The sequence below is a fragment of the Marmota marmota genome, unplaced genomic scaffold (assembly GCF_001458135.2).
Source record: "Marmota marmota marmota unplaced genomic scaffold, marMar, whole genome shotgun sequence".
NCBI classification, from domain to species: Eukaryota; Metazoa; Chordata; class Mammalia; order Rodentia; family Sciuridae; genus Marmota; species Marmota marmota.
The window spans coordinates 4,827,236-4,852,105 of record NW_025999896.1 but is presented as its reverse complement, the minus strand read 5'-3'; the positions used below and the strand labels follow the sequence as shown (position 1 = coordinate 4,852,105).

The following is a 24,870-nucleotide window of genomic DNA, read 5'->3' as shown; positions in this document are numbered from 1 at the left end:
AAAAATGGACTCTAATCTGAGTTTAGAGAAAACAATGTATAGATCCTGTTCTACAGTTATTCTGTAGTTACTACAACTTCAATAACAATCAGATTTTATTATTACAGAAGAAATCAAGTCAGGGTCAAATCCTTCACTCTGAGTAAAGAACTCAGGACAGAATCTCTAAAACCTTACAAAACAAATCTGAAGACTCTTATATTCCAATTCATCAAGAATCAAAATCAAGTACTCAGATTCTCACCTTTTCCCTACTCTGTTCTGAATATAATGAAAACCTAGGAGTTATGCTTTTTAAGAAAGAAACTGCTGCATAACATAATGAATCCCATTTTATATGTTTTGACATGTAGCTGACACAGGGGAATGAGATACCAAACAATATAAAGAAAGATGGCATCAGAGAGTGGGGGAGAGGGGGGCGGAGAGGGAGAGAAAGAGAATATGAATGTGAACAAACACTATCTCAGAATAACTGTTTCAGCCTTTTCTCTCTGAAAAAGCCTGTTTTAGCTAGGCACAGTGGCACATGCCTATAATCCCCAGGACTCAGGAGGCTGAGGCAGGAGGATCACAAGTTCAAGGCCAGCTTGGGCAATTTAACAAGACACTCTCAAAAATAAAAAAGATTGGGCATATAGCTCAGAGGTAAACTCTCCCTGGTTCAATTCCCAGTTACCCCCCAACACCACCAAAGGCCTCTGTTAGATCACTGTTGTCCCCTCATTTATGCATATGTGGGAAAGCAAGAAGGTATGCATGCACACACTGAAATTTTTTCCTTTGGCTGAGGTTTCTTTGTTAAAATTACAAATACTTTGAAAGAAACAAATGGCTAGTCATAGCATTAAGAATAATTTCATTAGATTCATTCTTGAGAACAGATTTTAATAAAAGAAGAAAAAAGGGGCTTATATACCATAAAATACTCAGGATTTAGTAATTAATTTCATATATGTCATAATTTTTTTATTATTCCTATGAAAAATAAATTATTAAATAAATGCAAGTACTGAATACCTTGCTTTTAAATAACAAGGGTTAGACAAAAGTACTTCAAGAAATTTGCTTTAAAAAATTTCTTTGTTAAAACGTTTAAAGGTCTGGGGAGGTGAAGATAGCAGAGTAGAGAGAAGGGTGCTTTCCAAACTGCTCTGTGGCATGAGACCAGGAAAGTAGATAAATAGATTATCAGTGAAGAAAAATGTCCAATATCCATCAATGACTTCAAACAATACATTTTAAATGTACAATAGCTTTAATAGTTTCATTTATTTACTCATGACTTCAGAATAAACCATATAAATTATTTCACTAAAAATCTGTACAGAAATTAAATTTAGTATCTAAAATTTTAAAAAGATGCAAAGGTCTAGGGCTATAGCTCAGCGATAGAACACTTGATTAGCAGGCACAGGCAAGGTCTTGGGTTCAATTCCCAGTACTACACTAAAAAAACCTTTCATAAAACAAAATTCTTCATGTATGTGTTCTTTAAACATAATTGATAATGTTGCAGATAGATATTTCTGAATTCATACAAACTACGGGTCTTGCTAGAGTCTTTAGAAGCAGTTGTCAAGACCCTTCTTTAGCCAGTTAGTTTCACAATCAGAAATGATTGTAAGAAGTATCTCCTGTATTTGGACACAAGAAAAAAGTAGGTAGAGTTCTTTGCAGAGGAGAGCAATTAGCCTTAAACTATACAGAGAATTCATTAGTCTGGTAATATTACTCATCAAGAATAACTAGTGGGATGGGGTTGTGGCTCAGTGGTAGAGTGCTTGCCTAGCATACCTGAGGCATTGGGTTCGGTCCTCAGCACCACATAAAAAATAAATTAATAAAGTAAAAGTGTTTTTTTTTTTTTTTTAAAGAAAATTTTAAAAAAAGAATAACTAGAAAGAGTATATTATTCTGGCAATGTCAATGAAAAAAATGGAGCTTATTTGAAAAACTACAATAAAGCTCACTGCATGAATCTTTGAATCTCAACTATGGGATCCTAGGTAGCTCAAACTGAAAGAGAAAAATGGAAAAGAAAGGTTTATGCTATTTCACAGGCCAGTCCAATCTTGTGCAGAAAATTCACAAACAATGTAGAAGAAAGTATAGAATCTTTCCAAAAATCAGAAAAATCTCAACAAGTCCTGGTAAAAAATAAAATTTGGAAAACTGGAAATAAGCACATAAAGATATTGTTATAGACTAAGTGTTTATATTCCCTTAAAATCTGAATGAATGGCCAGGCACAGTGGCACATGCCCATAATCCTAGCTACTCAGGGCTGAGGCAAGAGAACACCAAGTTCAAGGCCAGCTTTGGCAACCTAGGGAGAGCCTGTCTTAGAATTTTAAAAAATAAAATAAAAAGGACAGGGGATACAGCTCAATGATAGAGTACCCCTGGATTCACACTCCAGTACTTTGGGAGGGGGGTGTCGAATGTATGTGGAAACTCAATCTCCAAGGTGACAGTATTAGGAGATGGAGTCTTGGGGAAGTCATTAGATCAGGAAGGTAGAGCCCTCATAAATGGAATTACTGCCCCTACAAGACAGACCCCAGATAAGTCCCTTGGCCCTTCTGCAGTTCACTAGACACAAAAATCTGTCACCATCTAGATATTGGGTTTCAAATCCTCCAGACCTGTGAGAAATCAATTTCTATTCTTGATAAATCATGCAGTTTACGATTTTTCATTAAATCAACCCAAACTAGGATACTTTTTCTATGTGATCAAAATTTCAGTACAATCCACTGGTATAAAGAGCTTATTTGTTTCTGGTTGCTCGCTGCAAATGAGTCAAGTTCTCATTGTTCTTTCCTCAGTATGTTTCACTTCTAACTTTCCTACTGTTATACTATTATGACAAGGTTGGGTCAACATAAACATACCAATGTGATCCCCAAACTCCAGACATCAGAGCGGACATCATATCCTTGTCGTGATGCACTTGGGTCTATTCTTTCAGGCTAGAACACAAAGAGAAATCAAAGTCACTAACTATGTTTACCCTCAAGGAACACAAAATTGGAAGCCAATAGTTGGGAAGGTAGTTAAAATGCTAGCACATTCCTAGAAGATATATGTTTACCACAAGAATAGGAGTAACAGGAAGCCATTATTATATTGAAAACAAACAAACAAAAAATAATTCAATGGCTGCTTTCATGAAGGGAACACACAACAACTCTTTCAATTTCTTCCCCTAAGGACCCAAAGGATTTATAAAGCTGAAACTGAGAATGTCAATAGGGGAAAAAGGAAAAAAAAATTGAAAATATAAAAAATTACAAAGTTAGATTAGTAAGACTTAGTTTAGCTGTATAGGGGGAAAAGCTGTCTTCTAATTTTACTAGTCTTTTGTTTCAGTGGACAAAGCCAAACCACAATATATTTCAGACACAAAAGCAAAACGTTAGCCTAAATTCATTATAATTATTTTACCCATTCTTCATAATAAATCTAAATTTATCAATTATGTATTATATTTGAAAATCTCTATCATTCATTATTAGCTAAATCAAAGCACTGCAGTAGAGTCAATATATTACCTTGTTATTTGAAAAGCAAAAACCACTTTTAGTAATTTCTATAAAGGGAGCATCTTTACATTTCCTTGAAATTAGGTGCCATCATTTACACAGTAATGCCAGGGATGGAGAAGAAAAGAAAGTGAGGGTATCACTGGCACAGAATCAACAATGGATCCTTAGCTAAGGCTGATAATAACTGTTGCTAAATAGAAATGCCCAGAAAAGCATTAACAGCTGACTGTATTACACTCTGCCTATCAGCAACAACTAATTTGGAGACCTATATATTTTAATTTGAACATGAATACTATGCTGCATAAATATTTATGAAAAGCTATTTACTTTGTTTTTAGTTGTGAATACATTTATTCACCTTATTACAATCACAGTACATAAAACTCCCATCTATTCAATCAAGAGAAAAAAATATTCCATCCAGCATCAGCAGCAATAAATGAGTTTTCCATTGGGAGGACTCAATATTATAAAAAAGCAACCATCAAGTTAATTTACAAAGCTTAATAAAATACCAATAAAATTACATCTGTTTTTATAAATATTCATCTGAAAAATATAGAAAATTAAAAGTGAAGTCCAGAAATAGTCCTAAATCCAAAAGAACAGTATGAGTATTGATTCTAAATAATGGAATTTGAAAAAAAAACAGAATTTTTAAAAAATATTTAAACTGGTTAACTGTAGGGAGAAAATGTGTACTCCTTTCCTTTCCTTTGACAATCACTAGAATTGACAACAGAATTTTAAAACAAAATATTAAAAAAAAATATTGGGCTGGAGTTATCGTTCAGTGATAGAGAGTTGGTTCAGCATGTTTGAGACACTGGGTTCAATTCCCAACACTGGGACAAAGAACAAGAAGACTTAATCTTAGACCTAGGTGCAGTGTCTCATGCCTGTAATCCCTACTAAGTAGGCTGAGGCCAGGCAGGAGGGTCACAAATTCAAGGCCAGCCTGAGTAACTTAGCAAGATTCTGTCTCCAAAAAAAAGAATCAAAAGGGCAGGGAAATCTACCTCAGTGGCAGAGCACCCCTGTGCTTAATCCCTGGTACCACATTAAAAAAATAAAACAAAACAGTTAAACTTAGGCACTAAAATAAAATTTACAGCTATTTCCAATCTTAATGAGGAAAAATTTTCAAGACATGACAACAGCCAGAAAGAAACTTGTTTTTAAGAAAATGAAAAACAGCCTGGTGCAGGGGCACACACCTGTAATCCCAGTGACTCAGGAGGATTACAAATTTTGAGGACACCCTAAGCAACTGAGTGAGATTCTAAGCAACTTAGCAAGACCTTCTCTCAAAATTTTAAATAAATAAATAAAGAGAGAGAGAGATAGAGAGAGGGAGGGAGGGAGGGATGAAGCTCAGTGGTAAAGCATCCCTAGGTTAAAACCCTATTACAAACAAAACAAAACACCTCGACAGGCTCCCATTAGAATTCTCTATTTTTATAATTCAACACAAAAATGTAAAATTTAAAGACAGATGACAAACTCTGAGAACACACACATATATTATAAAAGGGTTAAAATTCTTTTATATAAATATGAAAGATTCCTAATAGAAAAACAGATAAAAATAATATATAAAAGTGGCCAAATATAAGAAAAAGAATAAAAACACTTAATTTTATTAACTAATTTTAAAACATACAACCAAACCAATATTACATTAAAAGGAGATTCCACTCTGACCTATCAGTTTAGCAAAGCTACATTCCTAACACAGATTACCAGAGGAGATTTAGATTGTTTAGAAAACGAACTCTTCTGATGATACTTTTCTCAAAGGTGCCAGAATATGTGAACACTGTACATACAAGATATTACAATAAAGCAAATCACAAGTACAAAACACATAAAAGTTATGTTTACATAACTATGTTTACATCTATGTAATGATAAAAAAATTGCTAATGATCATCTGAGCCTTCCATGAGTCAAAGGCTGGTAGAGAGATCTTGCCTCTATGTTGATGGCTGCTGAATTATCAGGATGGCTAGTGATGAAGGCTAGGTTAGCTGCGGCAATTTCTTAAAGTAAGACAAGAATGATGTTTGCTGAATCATCTTTCCTTTACAAAAGATTTCTCTGTAGCATGTGATGCTATTTAATAGCATTTTCCCCAGGAGAACTTTCAAAATTGAAGTCAATCCTCTTCAAAACTCTGCCACTCCTTTACCAATTAAAGTTAGATAACATTCTAAATTCTTTGTCGTGATCTCAACAATGTTGAAGCATCTTCACCAGTGGATTTCATCTCAAGCAACCACTTTCTTTTGTTCATCCCTAAGAAGCAATTCCTTCTCTATTTAAAGTTTCATCACGTGATTGCAGTAATCCAGTCACACCTTGAAGAGGTACACTTTCAATTCTCCTCTTCCCACAAGTTCTACAGTTCATACCTCCACTGACGTCTTGAACCCCTCAAGTCTTGAACCCCATAAGATTTGCCATCAACTTCTTCCAAACTCCTATTAATGTCAATATTTTTACTTCCTCCCATGAGTCTCAGCTATTTCTAATGGCATTTAAAATGGTGAATCCTTTCCAGAAGGTTTACAATTGATATTTTGCCCAGATCTATTAGAGGAATCGCTATCCCTGTCAGAAATAGCCTTATAAAAAGTATTCTTAAATAATAAAAAATGAAAGTCTAAATTACTTCTTGTTTCATGGACTGCAGAATGGATATTGTCAGAAGGGAAGAAAATAACTTTAATCTTGATGAATATTGCAATCAGAGCTCGTGGGTAACCAAGTGCATTGTCAATAATCAATAATATTGAAAGGAATCATTTTTTTCTGAGCAGAAGTTCTTAATAATGGGTTTAAAGTATCCAGTAAACCATGCTGTAATTAGATATGCTGTCATCCAAGCTTTACTGTTTCATTTACAAAACAGGCAGAAGAGATTTAGCATAATTATTAAAGGCCCCATGATTTTCAGAATGGTAAATAAGGACTGGCTTCAACTTTACCAGCTTCATGAGCCTCTAACAGGAGGGTCAGCCTATCCCATAAAGCCAGGCAATCTTTAAAGTCCTAGATGGCATCTTCTAACAGAAGGCTATTTCGTCTACAATGAAAATATATTATTTAATGTGGACACCTTCATCAAATATCTTAACTAGATCTTCTGGATAACTTGTTATAGCTTCTACATTAGTAATTGCACTTTTAGGTTACTTAGATGACCTCTTAAACTTCATGAACTAACCTCTGCTAAACTTTTCTCTAAGCCTTCACAGTAATGAAGAGACTTAGGACCTTGCTCTGGTTAACCTTTGTAACAGTGTGGCTGATTTAACTTATATCCAAACCACTTTGTCCATATCAGCAATTAGGCTGTTTCACTATTTTGTTCTTTGGTGTGTTCACTGGAGTTAGCACTTTTAATTTATTTCAAGAACTTTTCCTTTGTGTTAACAACTTGACTAACAGGAGCAACAGGCCTAGCATTTGGCATATGAGTTTTTCCATTAAGTTTAAAATAAATGCCTTCCTAGTTTAATCATCCCTCACTTTTTGATTTGAAGGGAGAGACCAGAGACAACTCCTTTTACTTAATACTTAAAGGCCACCACAGGATAATTAATTGGCCTAATTCCAATACTGGGTGTGTTGGTGTGTATTAGGAAATAGGCCAGAGTAGGAGGTGGGGGCAAGACTGGTCAATGGAGCAGTCTGAATACATGCAACATTTATCAATTAAGTTCACCTTCTTGAAGTTCCTGGCACTAAAAACAATTACATGGAAGACCACTGGTCACAAACCACCAAGATACATGTCACAACAATGAACAAATTTGAAATATTTTTAAAATACAATACACAATATCTATAAAGCACAATAAAACAAAACAAAATGAAGTCTGTCTGTATTCTTAGTTTTAATATTTTTAACAGAGATACAATCTTCTAATAAGAAACACATTTATAAAATATCAGTGTAGAATTCTTCAAACATATTTAACATTTTCAAAAGTAGAAAATAATAATTCAATGGGATTTCAACATCATTGAGGAGTGAAAATATCAAGAAACTAGGGATAAATTATTTAAAGATAATAGATAAAAACAGTGTCACCCGATATTTATTTGGGAATAAGAATACATATACATTCTTTGGAGTGTGGAAAAATCAGACCTGGAATCTCTTCCTGAATATTCCAATATGCTTTACTGGGCAATAAGTCTTGGGAATCCTTAGGAAATTCAAAATGGAAGTAAAAAGTCCTTTTTAGCCCAACACCAACTTATGCCCAGATAAGAGGCAGTCATCTCATATTTAAAAAAAAAAAAATTTCAACTACTAAAAAAATTGTATTGGTTAACTCAACTGCAAATCAACATTTCCAAAGATGATATCAGTGTTGGATATTTGTTTACTGTTTTTGACTTTTCTAGGTCAAAATTCTCTGTAGTACACACATCCAGGGGTTTCAGTACTGACTCACAAAATCACTACTGGTGTTCATATTTATTTTTTAAGATTTATTAAGATATAATCTATATACCTATATAATTTACCCATTTAAAGTGTACAATTCAATGACTTTCAGTGTATTCACAGATAATGTGCAACCATGAGCACTGTTATTTTTACCACCTTAAAAAAAATAATTAAATTTGGACCCTTTGGTAATCACCACCCTACTGTACCCCCATCCTTCTTATATCACTAGTTCTAAAAAACCACTAATATTTTGTCACTAATAAATTTCCCTTGGTCTTCTGTATTTGGCTTCTTCCATTTAGCATAATGTTTCCAAGTTTAACCAGGCTGGAGGATGTAGCTATACATCTATACATCTTCCTTTTTGTGCCTCGTCACCCATTATATAGATTATCCAAATTTTGTTTGCCAATCATCAACTGATTGACATTTCTACCTTTTATATATCATAAATGTTTCTATCAACATTCATGTATAAGTTTTTGTATGGATATATGTCTTCAGGTCTCCGGGGACTAAACCTCTTGTTCCTATAATACCTCTATTTTAAATATCCGAGGAACTGCCAGATTTTTCCCTAGTGGCTATACCATTTTATACTCTTACCAGAAGTATATGGAAGTTCCAATTTTTCCATACCCTCTGCAACATTATTATCTGACTTGTTGATTCTAGTCATCCTATCAGATACGAAGTGGTACCTCATTGTGGTTTTAATCCTTTAATTTTTAAGCAAATTTTTAAAACCTGATATTTAATTAATGACCAAAAGCTTTCTTCACTCAAATGCAGAGAATCAACTTAAGTTTGCTCCTCAGTTCATGGCAACAGGCCCTCATGGGTCCTATTCCACTCCTTCCCCATAGGCAATCACTTTAACTGCACTTGATTCCTTATCCAGCAAAACTGTTCTCCAAAACTGAAGAAGAAATGAAATTTTCTCAGAGAAATAAAAACGAGAGCCTGAAAGGGGCACTAGTGACTGTACTGAGCCATATGAAGAAGTTAAAAAAAAAAAAAGCTGGCAAAATAACTACATACGTAAATATAAAGGCCATTATAATTATATTTCTAATTTACAAATCCTCTTTTTGCTTCTTAAATATTTCAAAGATGAATGCACAAAATAATAATTATAGATCTTTATCAGACACACACAATGGACTGACATGATTAGTGATGATAACAACATGGGAGACTATATATGAACAGTTCGTATGCTTTTGAAACTAAGGTGGCATTAATTCAAACTAAACTATTATAAATTTAAGGGGCTAATTGTAATGAAGATGATAATCATCAATAAACTATCTAAAAATGTAAAAATGAATGAGAAGGGAATCAAAAAGCCACAACACAAAAATTCAAATAACAGAAAAAGGGCAGAAATAGAGGAAAAATTATTTTTGAAAAAGGTATAAAACTGCAGATGCGGCTGCCACAGAGGCAGCTGCCATGTCCAGATTCTCTTTTCTGGGCACAGCCTCGGCTACCTCTGAACTACTTCCCTGGCCACTGCCACTGATGAACAGAGTTCTCCTGTCCAATCAGCTGCCACCTGCACCTCTACCACCTTCACTGCTGCCTCTGATGTCACTGCTGCCATCCCGTGGTCACCTGGAGGTCTTCCTTCTAAGTGCTGCTGCCCCTGCAGCTGCAACCACCTGCTGCTGCCACAGAAGAACCGATGCCCAGGACACAAGTGAGGCGGACACCACTGCTGATCCCATAGCTGCAGGTGCAGCCACCACTGCTGCTGACTAGCTGCCTGCTGCCAACAACCACTGCTACTACTGCTGCTACCACCTTCTAAAGGACTGTTGTAGGGGAGATTCCAGGTTTGGTTGCATGTAGCTGCAACAATTTTGGGATACGAACCAGAGCCTGGGGCTTGGTGCCAGCAGGTTTACCACCACAACCACAACAGCCTCTGGGGGCTCCTGTCGGAACCTGAAGGTCCAGTGTAGGGGTGCCTATGGGTTTGGAGGCACCTGGGGTCTTCCTGCTGGGAGTGCTGGTGGCTCGTCTTGCTGCTGCGTGTCGGGGTTGCTCCTTTGCTGGAGTGTATACTGGTGGTTTCTCTGCAAGTAGGAGCACCATTGAGATCTTGGGACTACAGCATAGCAGAGCCTGAGGTATCTGAAGCCCAGATCGGTTGGGATAGTGACTGGGTTTTCGAGGGCTGATCTGGGTCTGGAGATCCCGAGAGATGTCAGAGACAGGGCTAAGAAACTTCTGAACACTCACAGAGACAGTTCGACTTTCCCGCGAGATTTAATTTATTTTATTTTTTGATTTGCTAATATCTCTGCCACATTTGCAACAGGGTGCTCTTTATGCATCAGTGTGTGGAGGACAATGATATATGAATAGTGTTTTGCATTTTTGTTTTAGTCTTATGTCTTTAATTTTTTCTCTTTGTTCGTACTCTTCCTCTCTTTTATGTTTTCTTGGATTTTCTTTCCAACTTTTCTCCAACCAACAGCCAATCTCTGTTGACTCCTCTTCCACTTTTCCTGTGAATTTTTAATTCTAGCTTCTCTCTTTTTCCCTCAAGAACATCACGTACTATACTACCTCTGTTCTCTTGTCTATTTGAAATTGTAAACCGTTTTAACAAATTTTCTGTTTATACTATAGATAGCTATTGAACTCATCATTTTGGTTTAATGCAGAAAAACAATAGACACCTTAGTGTGAGCTATTAGGTTTAAGGAGATATATTGTGCACAGTGGGTGCTGTTGATATTGGTCTCACAATTAAAGGTGAGGTTCTGGAAACCTTCAGGGACACTATAGTTCTACAGGATGGAATTTGTGCTGCCTTAGATCCATACTTCTAGATGGGAAAACACACTAACAACATGAAATTAAGGGAAGAAAGCACCCCAAACAATCTAAGATGCTTCAGCAACAGAAACCACTGATAATACAGCAGAAGAAATGTCCAAGAAGTTCAGGTTGTACATGGTTAAATTGATCTGTGAAGTAAAGGGCAGTATAAGGAATGAAATCAAAGAAACAATACATAAAAGATCACTTCAATAAAGTCAGAGATTATGAAAAGAAAAAAAAAGCAGAAATCTTCAAAATAAAGGAATCAGTAAACCAAATTATAAATTCCATACAAAGCATCACCAACAGACTAGACCATTTGGAAGACAAGAACCTCAGATAATGAAGACAAAATATATAACCTTGAAAGTAGAGGTGACCATGCAGAGAAGATGGTAAGAAACCATGAACAGAACATCCAAGAATTATGGGATAACATGAAAAGACCAAATTTAGGAGTTATCAGAATAGATGAAGGAGCAGAGATATAAAACAAAGGAATGCACAATCTTTTCAATGATATAATAGCAGAAAATTCCCCACACCTAAAGAATGGAATGGAAAATCAAATACAAGAGGCTTATTGTTGAGAGCCACAGCCAAAGGGGCCCCAGCAAACTTCCAGCTGCCAGCAAACTTCCAGCTGCCGGCTGATGATTGGCTCACAGCGGCCCCAGCAACATCTAGCTGATTGGCTCCTCTGCGGTGATGCTCATTGGACTGTTTCCCTGCCCTTTCAGACCACGGAGCTGCTCATTGGGGGACTTTTTTTGGCTCCGCCCACGTGACCCAGCCAATCGGCCTCAAGAGCAGGAGGATTGTGGGAGGTGGAGAGAGGCTTGGGTGGGAGAGAGAGGCTTGTGGAAAGCCAGTGGTGGCAGTTGAGGCTCTGAGGGTTTTTCCTGAGAGGCTGTTTTGTTTGGCGTGTGTGGTTCTAAAAATAAAGTTAGTTTCTTTTGACAAGTGGCTCCTGATTGTGCCCAGCCAGACTGCGGCAGCTTATAGGACCCCAAATGTACAAAATTATAGTAGACCCACTCTAAGACACATTATAATGAGAATGACCAACACAGAGAATAAAGATAAAATCTTACAGGCTGAGGAAAAAAAATAAATTACGTACAGAGGAAAACCAATTCGGAACTCAAATGATTTCTCAACCCAGACCTTCAAAGCTAGGAGGTCCTGGAATAACATATTTCAAGCCTGAAAGAAAACAGATGCCAACCAAGAATTTTATATCCAGCAATTAAGTTTCAGATTTGAAGATGAAATTAAAACATTCCATGATAAACCAAAATTAAAAGAATTCACAACTGGAAAGCACATTCTCAAAAAATATTCCATGATGATAGAGTGAAAAACAAAAAAGTGAAAAGCAGCAAAGGAAAGATCTACACTATAGGAACATTCGAACAAAGGGAAAACTAAGACAAACCAAAAACCAGAAATAAACCAAAATGAGAGGGAATACAAATCATATCTCAATACTAACCTTGAATATTAATGGCCTAAAAACTCATCAATCAAAAGACATAGATAGGTAGATTGGATTAAAAAGCAAAATCCAACAATATTCTGTCCCCAAGAGACTCACCTCATGGGCAAAGACATCCACAGGTTGAAGATGAAAGGATGGTAAAAAACTTATCACTCATATGGACTGCGTAAACAAGCAGGGGTTTCCATCCTCATCTCAGATAAAGTAGACTTCAAACCAAAGTTAATCAGAAGAGACAAAGAAGTGTGTTTCATACTTCTTAAGGCAACTATACATAAGCAGCACATAACAATTATAAATATTTATGCTCCAAACAATGGAACATCTGTGTACATCAAACAAACCCTTCTCAATTTTAAGAGTCACATAGACCACAATACAATAATACTGGGTGACATTAACACACCTCTCTCACTACTGGATAGATCTTCCAGACAAAAACTAAATAAGGAAACTATAGAACTAAATAATACAATCAATAATTTAGACTTAACAGACATATATAGAATATTTCATCTATCAACAAGCAAATAGACTTTCTTCTCAGCAGTACATGGCTCTCTCTCTAAAATAGACCATATCTTATGCCACAAAGCAACTCTTAGTAAATACAAAAAAACAAAACAAAACAAAAAACAGAGATAACACCCTGTGTTCTATCCAACTGCAATGGAATGAAATTAGAACTCAACAATAAAATTAAAAATACAACACATGCAAACTAGTAATATACTATTAAATGATGAATGGATAGTAGAAGAAATCAAGAATGAAATAAAAAAAAATTCTTAAGGTAAATGAGAATACTGATACAACGTATCAAATCTCTGGAACACCATGAAGGCAGTACTAAGAGGAAAGTTTACTGCATTGAGCACATTCATTAAAAGAATAAAAAGTCCGGGCTGGGGTAGAGCGCATGCCTAGCGTGTGTGAAGCACTGGGTTCAATTCTTAGTACCACGTATAAATAAGTGAATAAAATAAAGGTTTTTTAAAAAAAAGAATTAAAAAGTCAACAAATAAATGACCTAATTATATCTCAAAGCCCTAGAAAAAGAACAAATCAACACCAAAAGCAGCAGAAGACAGGAAATAATTAAAATTAGAGCTGAATTCGATTTACAAAAGAAACAATTGAAAAAATTGACAGAACAAAAAGCTGGTTCTTTGAAAAAATAAATAAAATAGCCCTGGCCATGCTAACAAAAAAAACCTCAAATTATTAAAATACAAGATGAAGAAGGAAATATTACAACAGACATGTCTGAAATACAGAAGATAATTAGAAACTATTTTGAAAATTTATACTCCAATAAAATAGAAAGTATCGAAGGCATCAACAAATTTCTAGAGACATATGAGTGACCCAAACTGAATGAGGAGGTCACAAACAATTTGAACAGATCAATTTCAAGTAATGAAATAGAAAATGCTGTCAAAAACCTACCAACCAAGAAAAGCCCAGGACCAGATGGAGTCTCAGCCTAATTCTATAAGACTTTCAAAGAAGAATTAACTCCTCAAAGTATTCCATGAAATAGAAAAGGAGGGAACCCTTCCAAACTCATTCTATGAGGCTAATATCACCCTGATACCAAAACCAGACAAAGACACATCAAGGTAAAAAAAAATTCAGACCAATATCCCTGATGAACATAGATGCAAAAATTCTCAGTAAAATTTTGGCAAATCACATACAAAAACATATTAAAAAGAAAGTGCACCATGATTAAGTGGAGTTCATCCCAGGGATGCAGGGTTGGTTCAACATACGAAAATCATTAAACTTAATTCATCATATTAATAGACTTAAAAACAAGAATCATATAATCATCTCAAAATATGCAGAAAAAAGCATTTGACAAAACATAGCCCACCTTCATGTTCAAAACACTAGAAAAACTAGAGATAGTAGGAATATACCTCAACATTGCAAAAGCCATATATGCTAAACCCAATGCCAGTATCATTTTAAATGGAGAAAAGTTGAAGGCATTCCCCCTAAAAACTGGAACAAGACAAGGATGTCCTCTTTCACCAATTCTATTCAACATGATCCTTGAAGCTCTAAACAGAGCAATTAGACAGAAGAAAGATATTAAAGGGATATAAATAAATAGGTAAAGAAGAACTCAAACTATCACTATTTGCCAATGACATGATTATATATCTAGAAGATCCAAAAAAATTCCACCAGAAAACTTCTAGACCTAATAAATGAATTCAGCAAAGTAGCATGATATAAAATCAACACCCATAAATCAAATGCATTCCTATACATCAGTGATGAATCCACTGAAAGAGAAATTAGGAAAACTACCCCATTCACAGTAGCCTCAAAAAAATGAAATATTTGGGAATCAATCAAACAAAAGAGGTGACAGACCTCTACAATGAAAACTACACATCACTAAAGAAAGAAATTGAAGAAAACCTCAGAGGATGGAAAGATGAAAGATATCCCATGCTCCTGGATAGGCAGAATGAATACTGTCAAAATGGCCATACTACCAATAGTGTTATACAGATTCCTATTAAAACCCCAATGACATTCTTTATAGAAATAGAAAAGGCAAACATAAAATTTATCTGGAAAAATAAGAGATCCAGAATAGCCAAAGCAATCCTTAGCAAGAAAAGTGAAGCAGGAGGCATCACAATAACAGCCCTTAAACTATACTACAAGCTATAGTAACAAAAAAGGCATGGTATTGGCACCAAAATAGACTTGTAAACCAATGGTACAGAATAAAGGACACAGAGGCAAACTCACGTGAATACGATTATGTCATACTAGACAAACGTGCCAGAAACATTCACTGGAAAAAAAAAAGATAGCCTATTCAACAAATGGTGCTGGCAAAACTGGAAATCCATATGTAGCAAAATGAAATTAAACCTCTATCTCTCACCCTGAATAAAATACAACTCAAAGTGTATCAAAGACTTAGGCCCTAGAACAGAGACTCTGCGCCTAATAGAAGAAAAACTAGGCCCAGATCTTCACCATGTCAGCCTAGGATCTGACTTCCTTATTAATAAGACTCCTACAGTGCAAGAAGTAAAATCAAGAATCAATAAATGGGATAGATTCAAATTAAAAGGCTTCTCCTCAGCAAAGGAAACAATAACGTGAAGAGAGAGACTCAGATTGGGAGAAAATCTTTACCTCTGATAAAGCATTAATCTCTAGGATATATAAAGAACTCAAAAAACTAACACCAAAAAAAAAAAAAAATGACCCAATCAATAAATGGGCCAAGGAACTGAATAGACACTTCACAGAAGAAGAAATACAATCAATCAATAAACATATGAAAAAGTGTTCAACATCTCTAGCAATTAGAGAAATGCAAATCAAAAGTACACTAAGATTCATCTCACTCCTGTCAGAATGGCAATCCTCAAGAACACAGGCAACAATAAATGTGGGACACGATGTGGAAAAAAAGGTATACTCATATATTGCTGGTGGGACTACAAATTGGTACAACCACTATGGAAAGTGGTATGGAGATTCTTCGGAAAACTTGGGATGGAACTACCATTTGACCCAGCTATCCCATTCCTCAGGTTATACCCAAAGGACTTAAAATCAGCATACTACAGTAACACAGCCACATCAATGTTTATAGCAGCTCAATTCACAATAGCTAAACTATGGAAACAACCTAGGTGTCCTTCAATAGATGAATGGATAAAGAAAAATGTGGTGTGTGTGTATGTATGTATGTATGTGTATGTGTATGTATGTGTGTGTGTGTGTGTGTGTGTATATATATATATTATATTCAATGGAATATTACTCAGCTTTTAAGAAGAATGAAGTTATGGCATTGGAGAATATTATGCTAAGCAAAATAATCCAATCCCAAAAATCCAAAGGCCGAATGTGCAGATGCTAATTCACAATAAGGTGGGGGCAAGGGGTGGGGGGGTGGCACTAGAGAAGAATAGCATTACCTTAGATTAGGTAGAGGAAAATGAAAGAAGGGGAGGGGAAGGGATGTGGGGATATGAAAGATAGTAGAATGAAACAGACATTATTGCTTTATATATATATGTGACTGCATGACCAATATGATTCTACAATATGTACACACAGAAAAATGAAAAATCATATCCCATCTATGTATATCAAAGTACTTAAATGCATTCTACTGTCATGTATAACTAAGTAAAACAAATTTAAATTTTTTTAAAAAAAATAAATAAAGACAAAGCAACAATAGAAAGTCATGTTTCCTAACTATATATATTTTTTTCAAACACAATTTACCATTTATTGGTTTTAGTAAAATGGGCATATTAAAAAACAAAACATTTGAAAATAAATTCTTTCTCTCATCTTATGGAATCATTCTGTATTTTCCACTGTATTTTTTTTTAACCATTGTCTCAACTGTGGTAGGACTAATGAAATACTATGAGGCCCAGAGCACAGGGGAGCAATGATTACATTGTAGGTTATAGAAAATATTATTTCAATTTTAAATTTTCTCTAAATTTCTTGCATGGAAAGATTAGGCCTCAATTTACTTCTAAATCATCAATTCTGTTAAATCTGGTGAATGGTTTGTTTCATTAACAGATATTTATTGGATGTACTAAAGGTACTGATTTTATTTTAAACTGTTTTATTTTTTTATTTTTTTTTAATTTTTTTTATTGTTGGCTGTTCAAAACATTACTATATATTTTAACAATTCATTTATAATGGCTAGATTAAAAGTGTGCAGTAATTGAAAAATAAAATTTTATTACTTTACCCTATTAAAAAAAGTTATAAAGCATGGGGCTAGGGTTGTGGCTCAGTGGTAGAGAGCTTACCTAGTATGCATGAGGCACTGGGTTAGATCCTCAGAACCATATAAAAATAAAAGTATTGTGTCCATCCACAACTAAAAATATATTTTTTTCAAAAAGGCATTAAACATATAGAAAATAAAGAACAAAAAAAAAAGAGAATGAGTAATAAAACTAATTAAATTCTCCAATTAAAAAGTAAAGGTTAGCAAAAGAGGCAAAAACATGATTTTTCTGTGGGCTATCTATAAGAGACTTACTTTAGATCCAAAGACACAAATAGGTTGAAAGTAAGAGAACGGATACTCAATTTAATAGTAACCAAAAGTAAGCTAGGAGAGTTATACTAATATTATACAAAACAGTTTCTAATACAAAAAATTGTGATAAGAGATAAAAGATCATTAAATACCAAAAAATGTTAATTCTTAAAGAAGCTGTAACAAATATAAACATATACAAACCAAGATAATCACAAAATACAGAAAGCAGACTTTGACAGAATTGAAGGGAGAAATACAGTTTTACATTAATAATTACAGACTTAAATATGCCCCTTTAAATTATATAGAACATTTACACAAAAGATCATTAATAGTATAGAAGACTTAAGCAACACTACAAACAGTGTAAGATGTGTTAGACTCAAACACAAAACAGGACATACCATAAACCAACTGAAACAAAACAGAAAACTCTACCCAACATTAGTAGAATACTCATTTTCTTCTCAAGTGCACATGGAATATTCTCCATAACAGACTACAAGTTATTTCACAAAACATGTCACTAAATTTTAAAAGACTCAATCACACAGTTATCTTCTCTGAACACAATGAAATGAAATTAGAAATTAATAAAAATAGAAAAAAATTTTTCACAAATGTAAACAGCACAGTTAACCAATAAATAAAAAAAGAAAAAAAAAACCCTGTAAAATTAGAAAATACTTTGGGATGAATGAAAATAAAACACAGAATATAGAATTTAAAGGATACAGAAACAGCAGTGTTCAAAAGAAAATTTATAACTATAAACACCTACATTAAAAAAACAAAGAGCACTAATAACACAATACCTTAACAATTAGAAACACTAGAGTTAACACAAAGATAACAGAAGGAAAGAAATATTAGAGTAGATTTCAAGAGATTATAATACCAAAGTTTGAGAAATATTTTAGAAAGTACTGCTATGAAATGAGTTTTTATGTCTTTCACCAATGATCTAAGACCATATTATAAACAAATATGGAAGGAATTTTAAAAGAAGGAAAGTTCTAAAAGAGATACTGAAGTGATATTCAGAAATCTGTGTTGGAGGGTAGCAGAGGGTTAAGAGAATCCTTTGAAAATGAAAGATTATCACTCACTTGAAAAAGGCAAACAAAGGAAAAAAATGAGGGCAGAAATTTCCACGTTACAGATGTTTCAACTGATAAAGAAAAAAAAGATATCTGTAAGCATTACAAATATGTATATTATGTACTTTGTTAGGTGATGCAATACAAAGTAACCACATCATCTAAAATAGTAATACCAAAAATATGTATGGTCTGTATCTAATCATGAAGGAGCAATCAGACAAACCCAGAATGTGAGATATTCGAAAAATACTTCAAAAAAAAGGCAATGTCATCAGAAAATAAAGAAAGAATAGTCCAGACAGTTTAAATTAAAATAAAGACTATACCAACTAAAATCAATGTATAACCTTAACATGAACTTTTTTGGGGGTTGGGGGGCAGGGACATTAAGGAAATTTGAGCATCAATTATATACTAGATACTATGAAAGTCTTACCTTTTTAGGTGTGGTATTGATACTGTGGTCATGAAAAAGAATGTCCTTTGTCTTTGAAGATGTGCACTTAAGTTTTTTATAATAATATTGCAACTAACTTTTGTTCAATGGTTCAGTATGTTGAGCACATAAAAACACAAACATACATACATCTTTATGGGAGGAGGAGCTGTGGCAAAACGTTAACAATTAGCTTATGAAAAAACTTACGTATATACCGTACATTTTGTTGTGCTTTTTCTGTTAAGTGGTCTAATGAATAATCTAATTTCTACAGACTAAATACAAAGTATAAATCTTCTGTCAAAAAGGAATAAAAAGGCTTTTAAAATTAATGCTGACCACATTCTCATTCATTTATATAGGCTGCAAAAAGTAGGATGGACACAAGTTCATTTCATTTGATTTAGTAAAGATTAGAAGCAGAGTGTTTATTGTTAGCCTTCAATATCCAAAGCCAAAGAAAGTCAGCAAGAAAAGAAAAGCCCTGTACCTTCTTGGGCCAGTGAACCACATTTCCATGCAAGAATGAAATGTCTTTTTTTATAAAAATTACCTGAATTCAAAAAAATTCTGCTCTGAGCCACAAATGAATTTTAAAAACCTATGTGAATCAAATATAATTCTTAGCCAATGTTACAGGGTGCTATGATTTGAATGTAGTGCATCTCCCAAAGGTGCACATGCTGGAGGTTTGGTCCCCAAGGTATTAAGAGATTGTGGAACATTTAGAGGTAGGGCCTACCAGGAGGTAATTATGTCACTGGGGGCATCACCCTTTGCAAGGATTAATGCTGGTCTCACAAGTTAGGTCTTGTGGGAGCTGTTAACAAAGCAAGGCCAAATGGCACAATTAGCCCCTTATGCAAATAGCCAATTCTCTTTCCATTTCACTACAATGTGATTCAACAAGAAGGCTCTTACCAGAAATGTAATAAATGGTGTACAAATTTCTTTTCTTAACAAGAACCCAGCTTCAGGCATTCTGTTATAGTAACAAAAACAGACTAATGCAGCAAAAACATTTAGTCAACCTTAGTATTAAGACAAGCCCTGCCAGATGCAGCAGTACACACCTATCATCCCAGTGACTAAGGAGGATGAGGCACAAGTTCCAAGACAGCTTCAGCAACTTAGGGAGGCCCTAACTCTAACAACAACAAAACAAAACAAAACAAAAAAACATGGGCAGGTGCTGGCAGGGGATGTAGCTCAGTGGTAAAGTGCCACTGGGTTCACTCCCAGACTGGCGGGGGAAGGGGGAGGGATGTCCTAAAAGTGCAGACATGTTCACTTAATTCTCTAGGTTTCATTATTATTAAATGTGTAAATTATGCCACTTCCCAAATGCTTTTTACTTCTTGCCTTTGAATCTGTTGTGCCATATCCCCCTAATTATCATGAGAAATACTTGATTTTCTGAATCGTCCCAATAATATGCCTGGGCAGTCAACATCCAGACTTTAAGTGAAGGTCTGTTTTGTCTTAAAATACACATACAACTAACATTGATATTGAAATTGAAATATGCAATAATTCTAAAACATAGTCAATACTGAAAAATTTTAAATAACAATGTTTTTCAAACAAAACTAGAGTAAAAACAGGCAACTGTTCTGAATATGTACAAAGAAATATAATACAAATTTTGCACTATTTACATATTGAGAGGTAAAAAGGAAGAGAAATAAGTATGTTTTAGAAATTTACTTGTAAATGACATGGAAAATAAATCTGTTCAAGCTTTTTAAATAAATATAAAATACTAAGTTTATCCATTCATAAACAAGTCAGAAAACTTATAATATTTGGCCTTTCATTCTTTTGACATTTCTATTTTTTTTATAACCTGGAAACATAATCATGGGGAAAACAACAGACTGGCAGGAATGTCTCAATAAATGGTAGCAAAACCTTATGAATCACTATTTATAGTGTGTGCTAGTCTCCAAAGAACCATAGACACATTAATGGAAGTCACTAACCCCGAGAGAAAAAGTTTAAAACACTAATCCTAAATTCCAAATCAAATAGACATCAAAATTCGGGCTGTAGAAACATGTATGTGCAAATACACCGAGGGTTATATCTCTGAAAGGACAGTATACCCTGAGGAGAGAGACTTCAGGATACAAAATACCAAGTGTTTAGACTGCCTTTGTCTGTATGCTTTATTCACTCCTAGGAAGAAACTGACAAATACAACACAAATTCAGACTCTGTAAAACATGCTGCATTCTGCCAGAAACTTAAGTCTCTAACTGGAAACAGTATCCCTTAGTAGCCTAGGACACATTCACAACATGTATTAATGATCTACTACAGCTAAAAAAAAAGAGCACAAAGAGTACGAGAACCATCAAGACAGTTTTGAGAACTTATCATCTGTTTGATTAGATAAGTTGCATAAATAAAAAATAATAATTGGAAAAGACCATATGTGCTAAATGCCAAATAAGAGGAAGTGAGTAAAACAATGAATATAGAAGTTCACTGAAAAAATTTAGCAGTAGCATAGAAAAGCATTCTCAAGCTTCGAGAAGAGAAAAACATTCTAAAATGATGAAACTGAGAACAAATGGTAGATTCTAGAGATATAGCAAGGAAGGGCACAGACTATCTGCAATGACTAATAGCAAGAAGGCTTAGACTGCACACTTACTGCCATGTATGGCCTACACCCAGCGTCTCTTGTCTTGGCAATGGAGTCCACAAGCTGTCCACTGATGCCAAAGTCACAGAGTTTAATATTTCCACTTCTGTCCAGAAGAATATTGGAAGGTTTGATATCTACAAGACACAGTTATCATTTGGTATAAAATTAATCAATGAGTTCTAAAGTACTTTAAGCAAAGTATCAAAAAACCTTAGACAATATAAGTAGCTAAGTCCTTAAATTCAGACATGTAAACAACAACAAAAAAAACTTCATTTAGCACATGCAATCATTATTCATGTTTTTAACACATAACTTTTTTTTTTTTTTTTAATTTTTTAGTTGTAAGTGGACACACAATATCTTTATTTCATTTTTATGTGGCGCTGAAGATTGAACCCAGTGCCTCATGCATGCTAGGTGAGTTCTCTACCACTGAGCCCCAGCCCCAGCCCTAGCCCTAGTACTCGTTTTTTTATTAGCATTATAGTTATACATAGTAGTGGATTCTTTTTGACAAAATCTTACATGCATGGAATTTGAATTAGTCCATTTCAGTCATCATCCCTGTCTTTTTCCTCTCTTCCTCCTGCCCCCTATTCTTCCTCTACTGATTTTCCTTTTACTTATTTGTCACATGTTACATGTTTGTCCATGTATTTTTGATTGGTGCTTTCTACATATNGGTTACACACTCCACTTGACTTTACCAAATTGCCATCCTAGTGTCTGTTGTGCTCCGCTGCCTTTCCCATCCTCCACCCTCCCCCCTCCCCACCTCTCCCCTCCCCTCCCCTCCTCTCTCTCTACCTCCTCCACTGTGTAACCCTGAGGGTCTCCTTCTATTACCATGCACTTTCCTTTCTCTCTCCCTTTCCCTCCCACCTCTCATCCCTGTTAATTAACACATAACTTTAATGACTAGAATGCATGCTAGCCAAACCCATTTCACCACCAATGTCATAATCCAAAAGATATGAATGGAGATTATATTTCTCTTTACATGGTCATATTTATAAAACATACACAGTAACTATGAGTTTTCTTTATTGGAAATGGAAAAAATCATTTTCTAAACACTAATGCTTAAAAACTACCCCCAAAATGCTTCAGAATAAATGTAGACATTCTAGAATGTTTTGTTTTCATTAAGAAGTTTATATTCATTTACTTGTCCAAATTCATTATTTAACAGGCAAAACAGTAGGAAAGAACTTAATCTTTCAAATAAAGTTTGGGTCCTAACCTACATGACTTTAAGACAAAAGAGAAGATGGCTATTTAGTAATATTTTTAACAAGCATTAAGCCAGGCAAAATTTAACAAAATATTCTGATATTCAAGGTTAAATATCACTGGTCTCAACCCCAAATGAAAAGTCCTTAAATAAATTCCCTCAATTACTAACTTCTTTAACCACTAGCACAATTTCCTAGAACTCAAGGTTTTTCACTTTCATGAATTCGACTTTTACTCTTCATTCTAATAACTATCAGGTTGAATCATATATTGTCACATATTGTTTGTCCATTACAATCTACCGAGGGTAGTGACCCTTTCTGCTTTTTGCTCTCAATCTAGCAAACATTTAATATATTAGCTGAACTAAATTCAGAATTCCCATGAACTTACTGCTTTTCTTAGTGTTGAACTCCATCAAATATTTAAATTTATAATCTGTGCCTGAGGCCAAGACCAACATTTTGACAAATACGTCATGCCTTAAATGGATTTCAATTTATACTATTAATTAAAAGAGCCCTCTTAAGAATTATCCTTGAAAATGAAGAAGAAATACTTGATAGGGATTGGTAATAAGGTTTAAAAAATGCATGAGAGTAGGGTATTATGGGGGTGTGGCTCAGTTGGTAGAGTATTTGCCTAACATTAGCCTGCAGAGGCCATGAGTTCAATCTCCATTATCAACAACAAAAAATGCTTGAGGGTACTATCCCCTAATTCTTCTCTGAATGTCCACAGGACCAACTTGGTGTCTTTTCAGTATGCAGTGAAGCATTCCTTATCTGTCATGTAAGTGAATAATTATTTCTAACTTAGAGTAACTACTTGCAGCAAAATTTAATTTTTAAGCCTAAAGAGCCTGAAATCTATGGAATCCCAAAGGAGGAAATAACACACACACACACACACACACACACACACACACACACCTAAATAATTAAGTTTTAGAACGCATAGAGTATTTTTTGCTAAAAATACAAATATTTTGGAAAGCTTACACAGTGATGTTGTTATTTTTTACTCATTTTTGCTTAACCAATTAAGGGGGGAAAGTTAATTTCCATTCTATAAAAAGCAATCCATACCCACCTCTGTGAATAATTTTCAAGTTTTCTTTTAAGTGGTTTAGTGCTTTCACAGTCTAGGGGAAAAAAAAGATGAGATGGGATAAAGAACTTGTTTCTTTCAAATAAAAGAGTACAATAGTTTATCCTAATATTCCATGTAGTCCTTTGTATGGTGTTTAGCTTAATACTTCAATATTCTTTTTATGTTAACTAAAGATACTGAGTAATGATTTTGAATCTGAAAACTTGGTGGCCTTAACATGGTATTCTCTGACAGCTTAAAAAAAAAAGTAGCATGATTCAAAAATTCATTAAAAGTTGTATCATTTTTCTTATGCCTTAAACATTTTCAAGAATAAAAAGAACTCACTGTAAATAGTAAAGATCAACAGTTGTCCCAAATTCTCAGTTCCTTACAATCATTCATCCTCACTGAGGCTCAGCTTTCTAAGTAATTTTTGCAATGCCAGATTATCTGCTCAACTAGCATGGCAATTTATTCACAGTTTATCCTGTTGATTGACCACTGCTCAGAATCAGAAAAATCACAGATTTCTTCAGAAAGAAAAGGAATTGAGAATTGTATTAAAACTTCTACAGCTTCAAATCAAAATAGAAACAATAGCCTACTAATTTACTGTAAAAAAATCAAGTCTCGGCTGTCATGAAGCTGTTGGGTGTGAGTAATGTAGAATACACAAACCTATAATGTTTAAATATCTATTCTTCCAGGTTCATTGCTTTATTAATTACCAAAAGACTTAACAAAGTAATGTTAAATGTCATGCTTAATATATAAGGTGATCATCAAATCTGGAAACACAGGCAAATATATAATTGATTATTAATGTATATATTGTATCACTGAAATATATAATAATTTTATCTTTATTTTTCAATTTCATGACCATTCTGTTATATAGCAGGGTTCTGGGAT

At 34.4% G+C, this 24,870-nt stretch overlaps 1 protein-coding gene across 3 annotated transcripts in view; it reads right to left on the bottom strand.

Annotated features, from left to right (window-relative positions):
- Map2k4 (mitogen-activated protein kinase kinase 4) overlaps positions 1–24,870 on the bottom strand; it is a 108,966-nt gene that overhangs the window by 12,941 nt on the left and 71,155 nt on the right. For all 3 annotated transcript variants that reach the window (XM_048798097.1, XM_048798098.1, XM_015504499.2), the window contains 3 exons: positions 23,956–24,007; positions 21,631–21,758; positions 2,898–2,975 (listed from right to left, as the gene is read on the bottom strand). In XM_048798097.1, the coding sequence (XP_048654054.1) occupies positions 2,898–2,975; positions 21,631–21,758; positions 23,956–24,007 (258 nt within the window). The remainder of the gene's footprint in view (positions 1–2,897; positions 2,976–21,630; positions 21,759–23,955; positions 24,008–24,870) is intronic.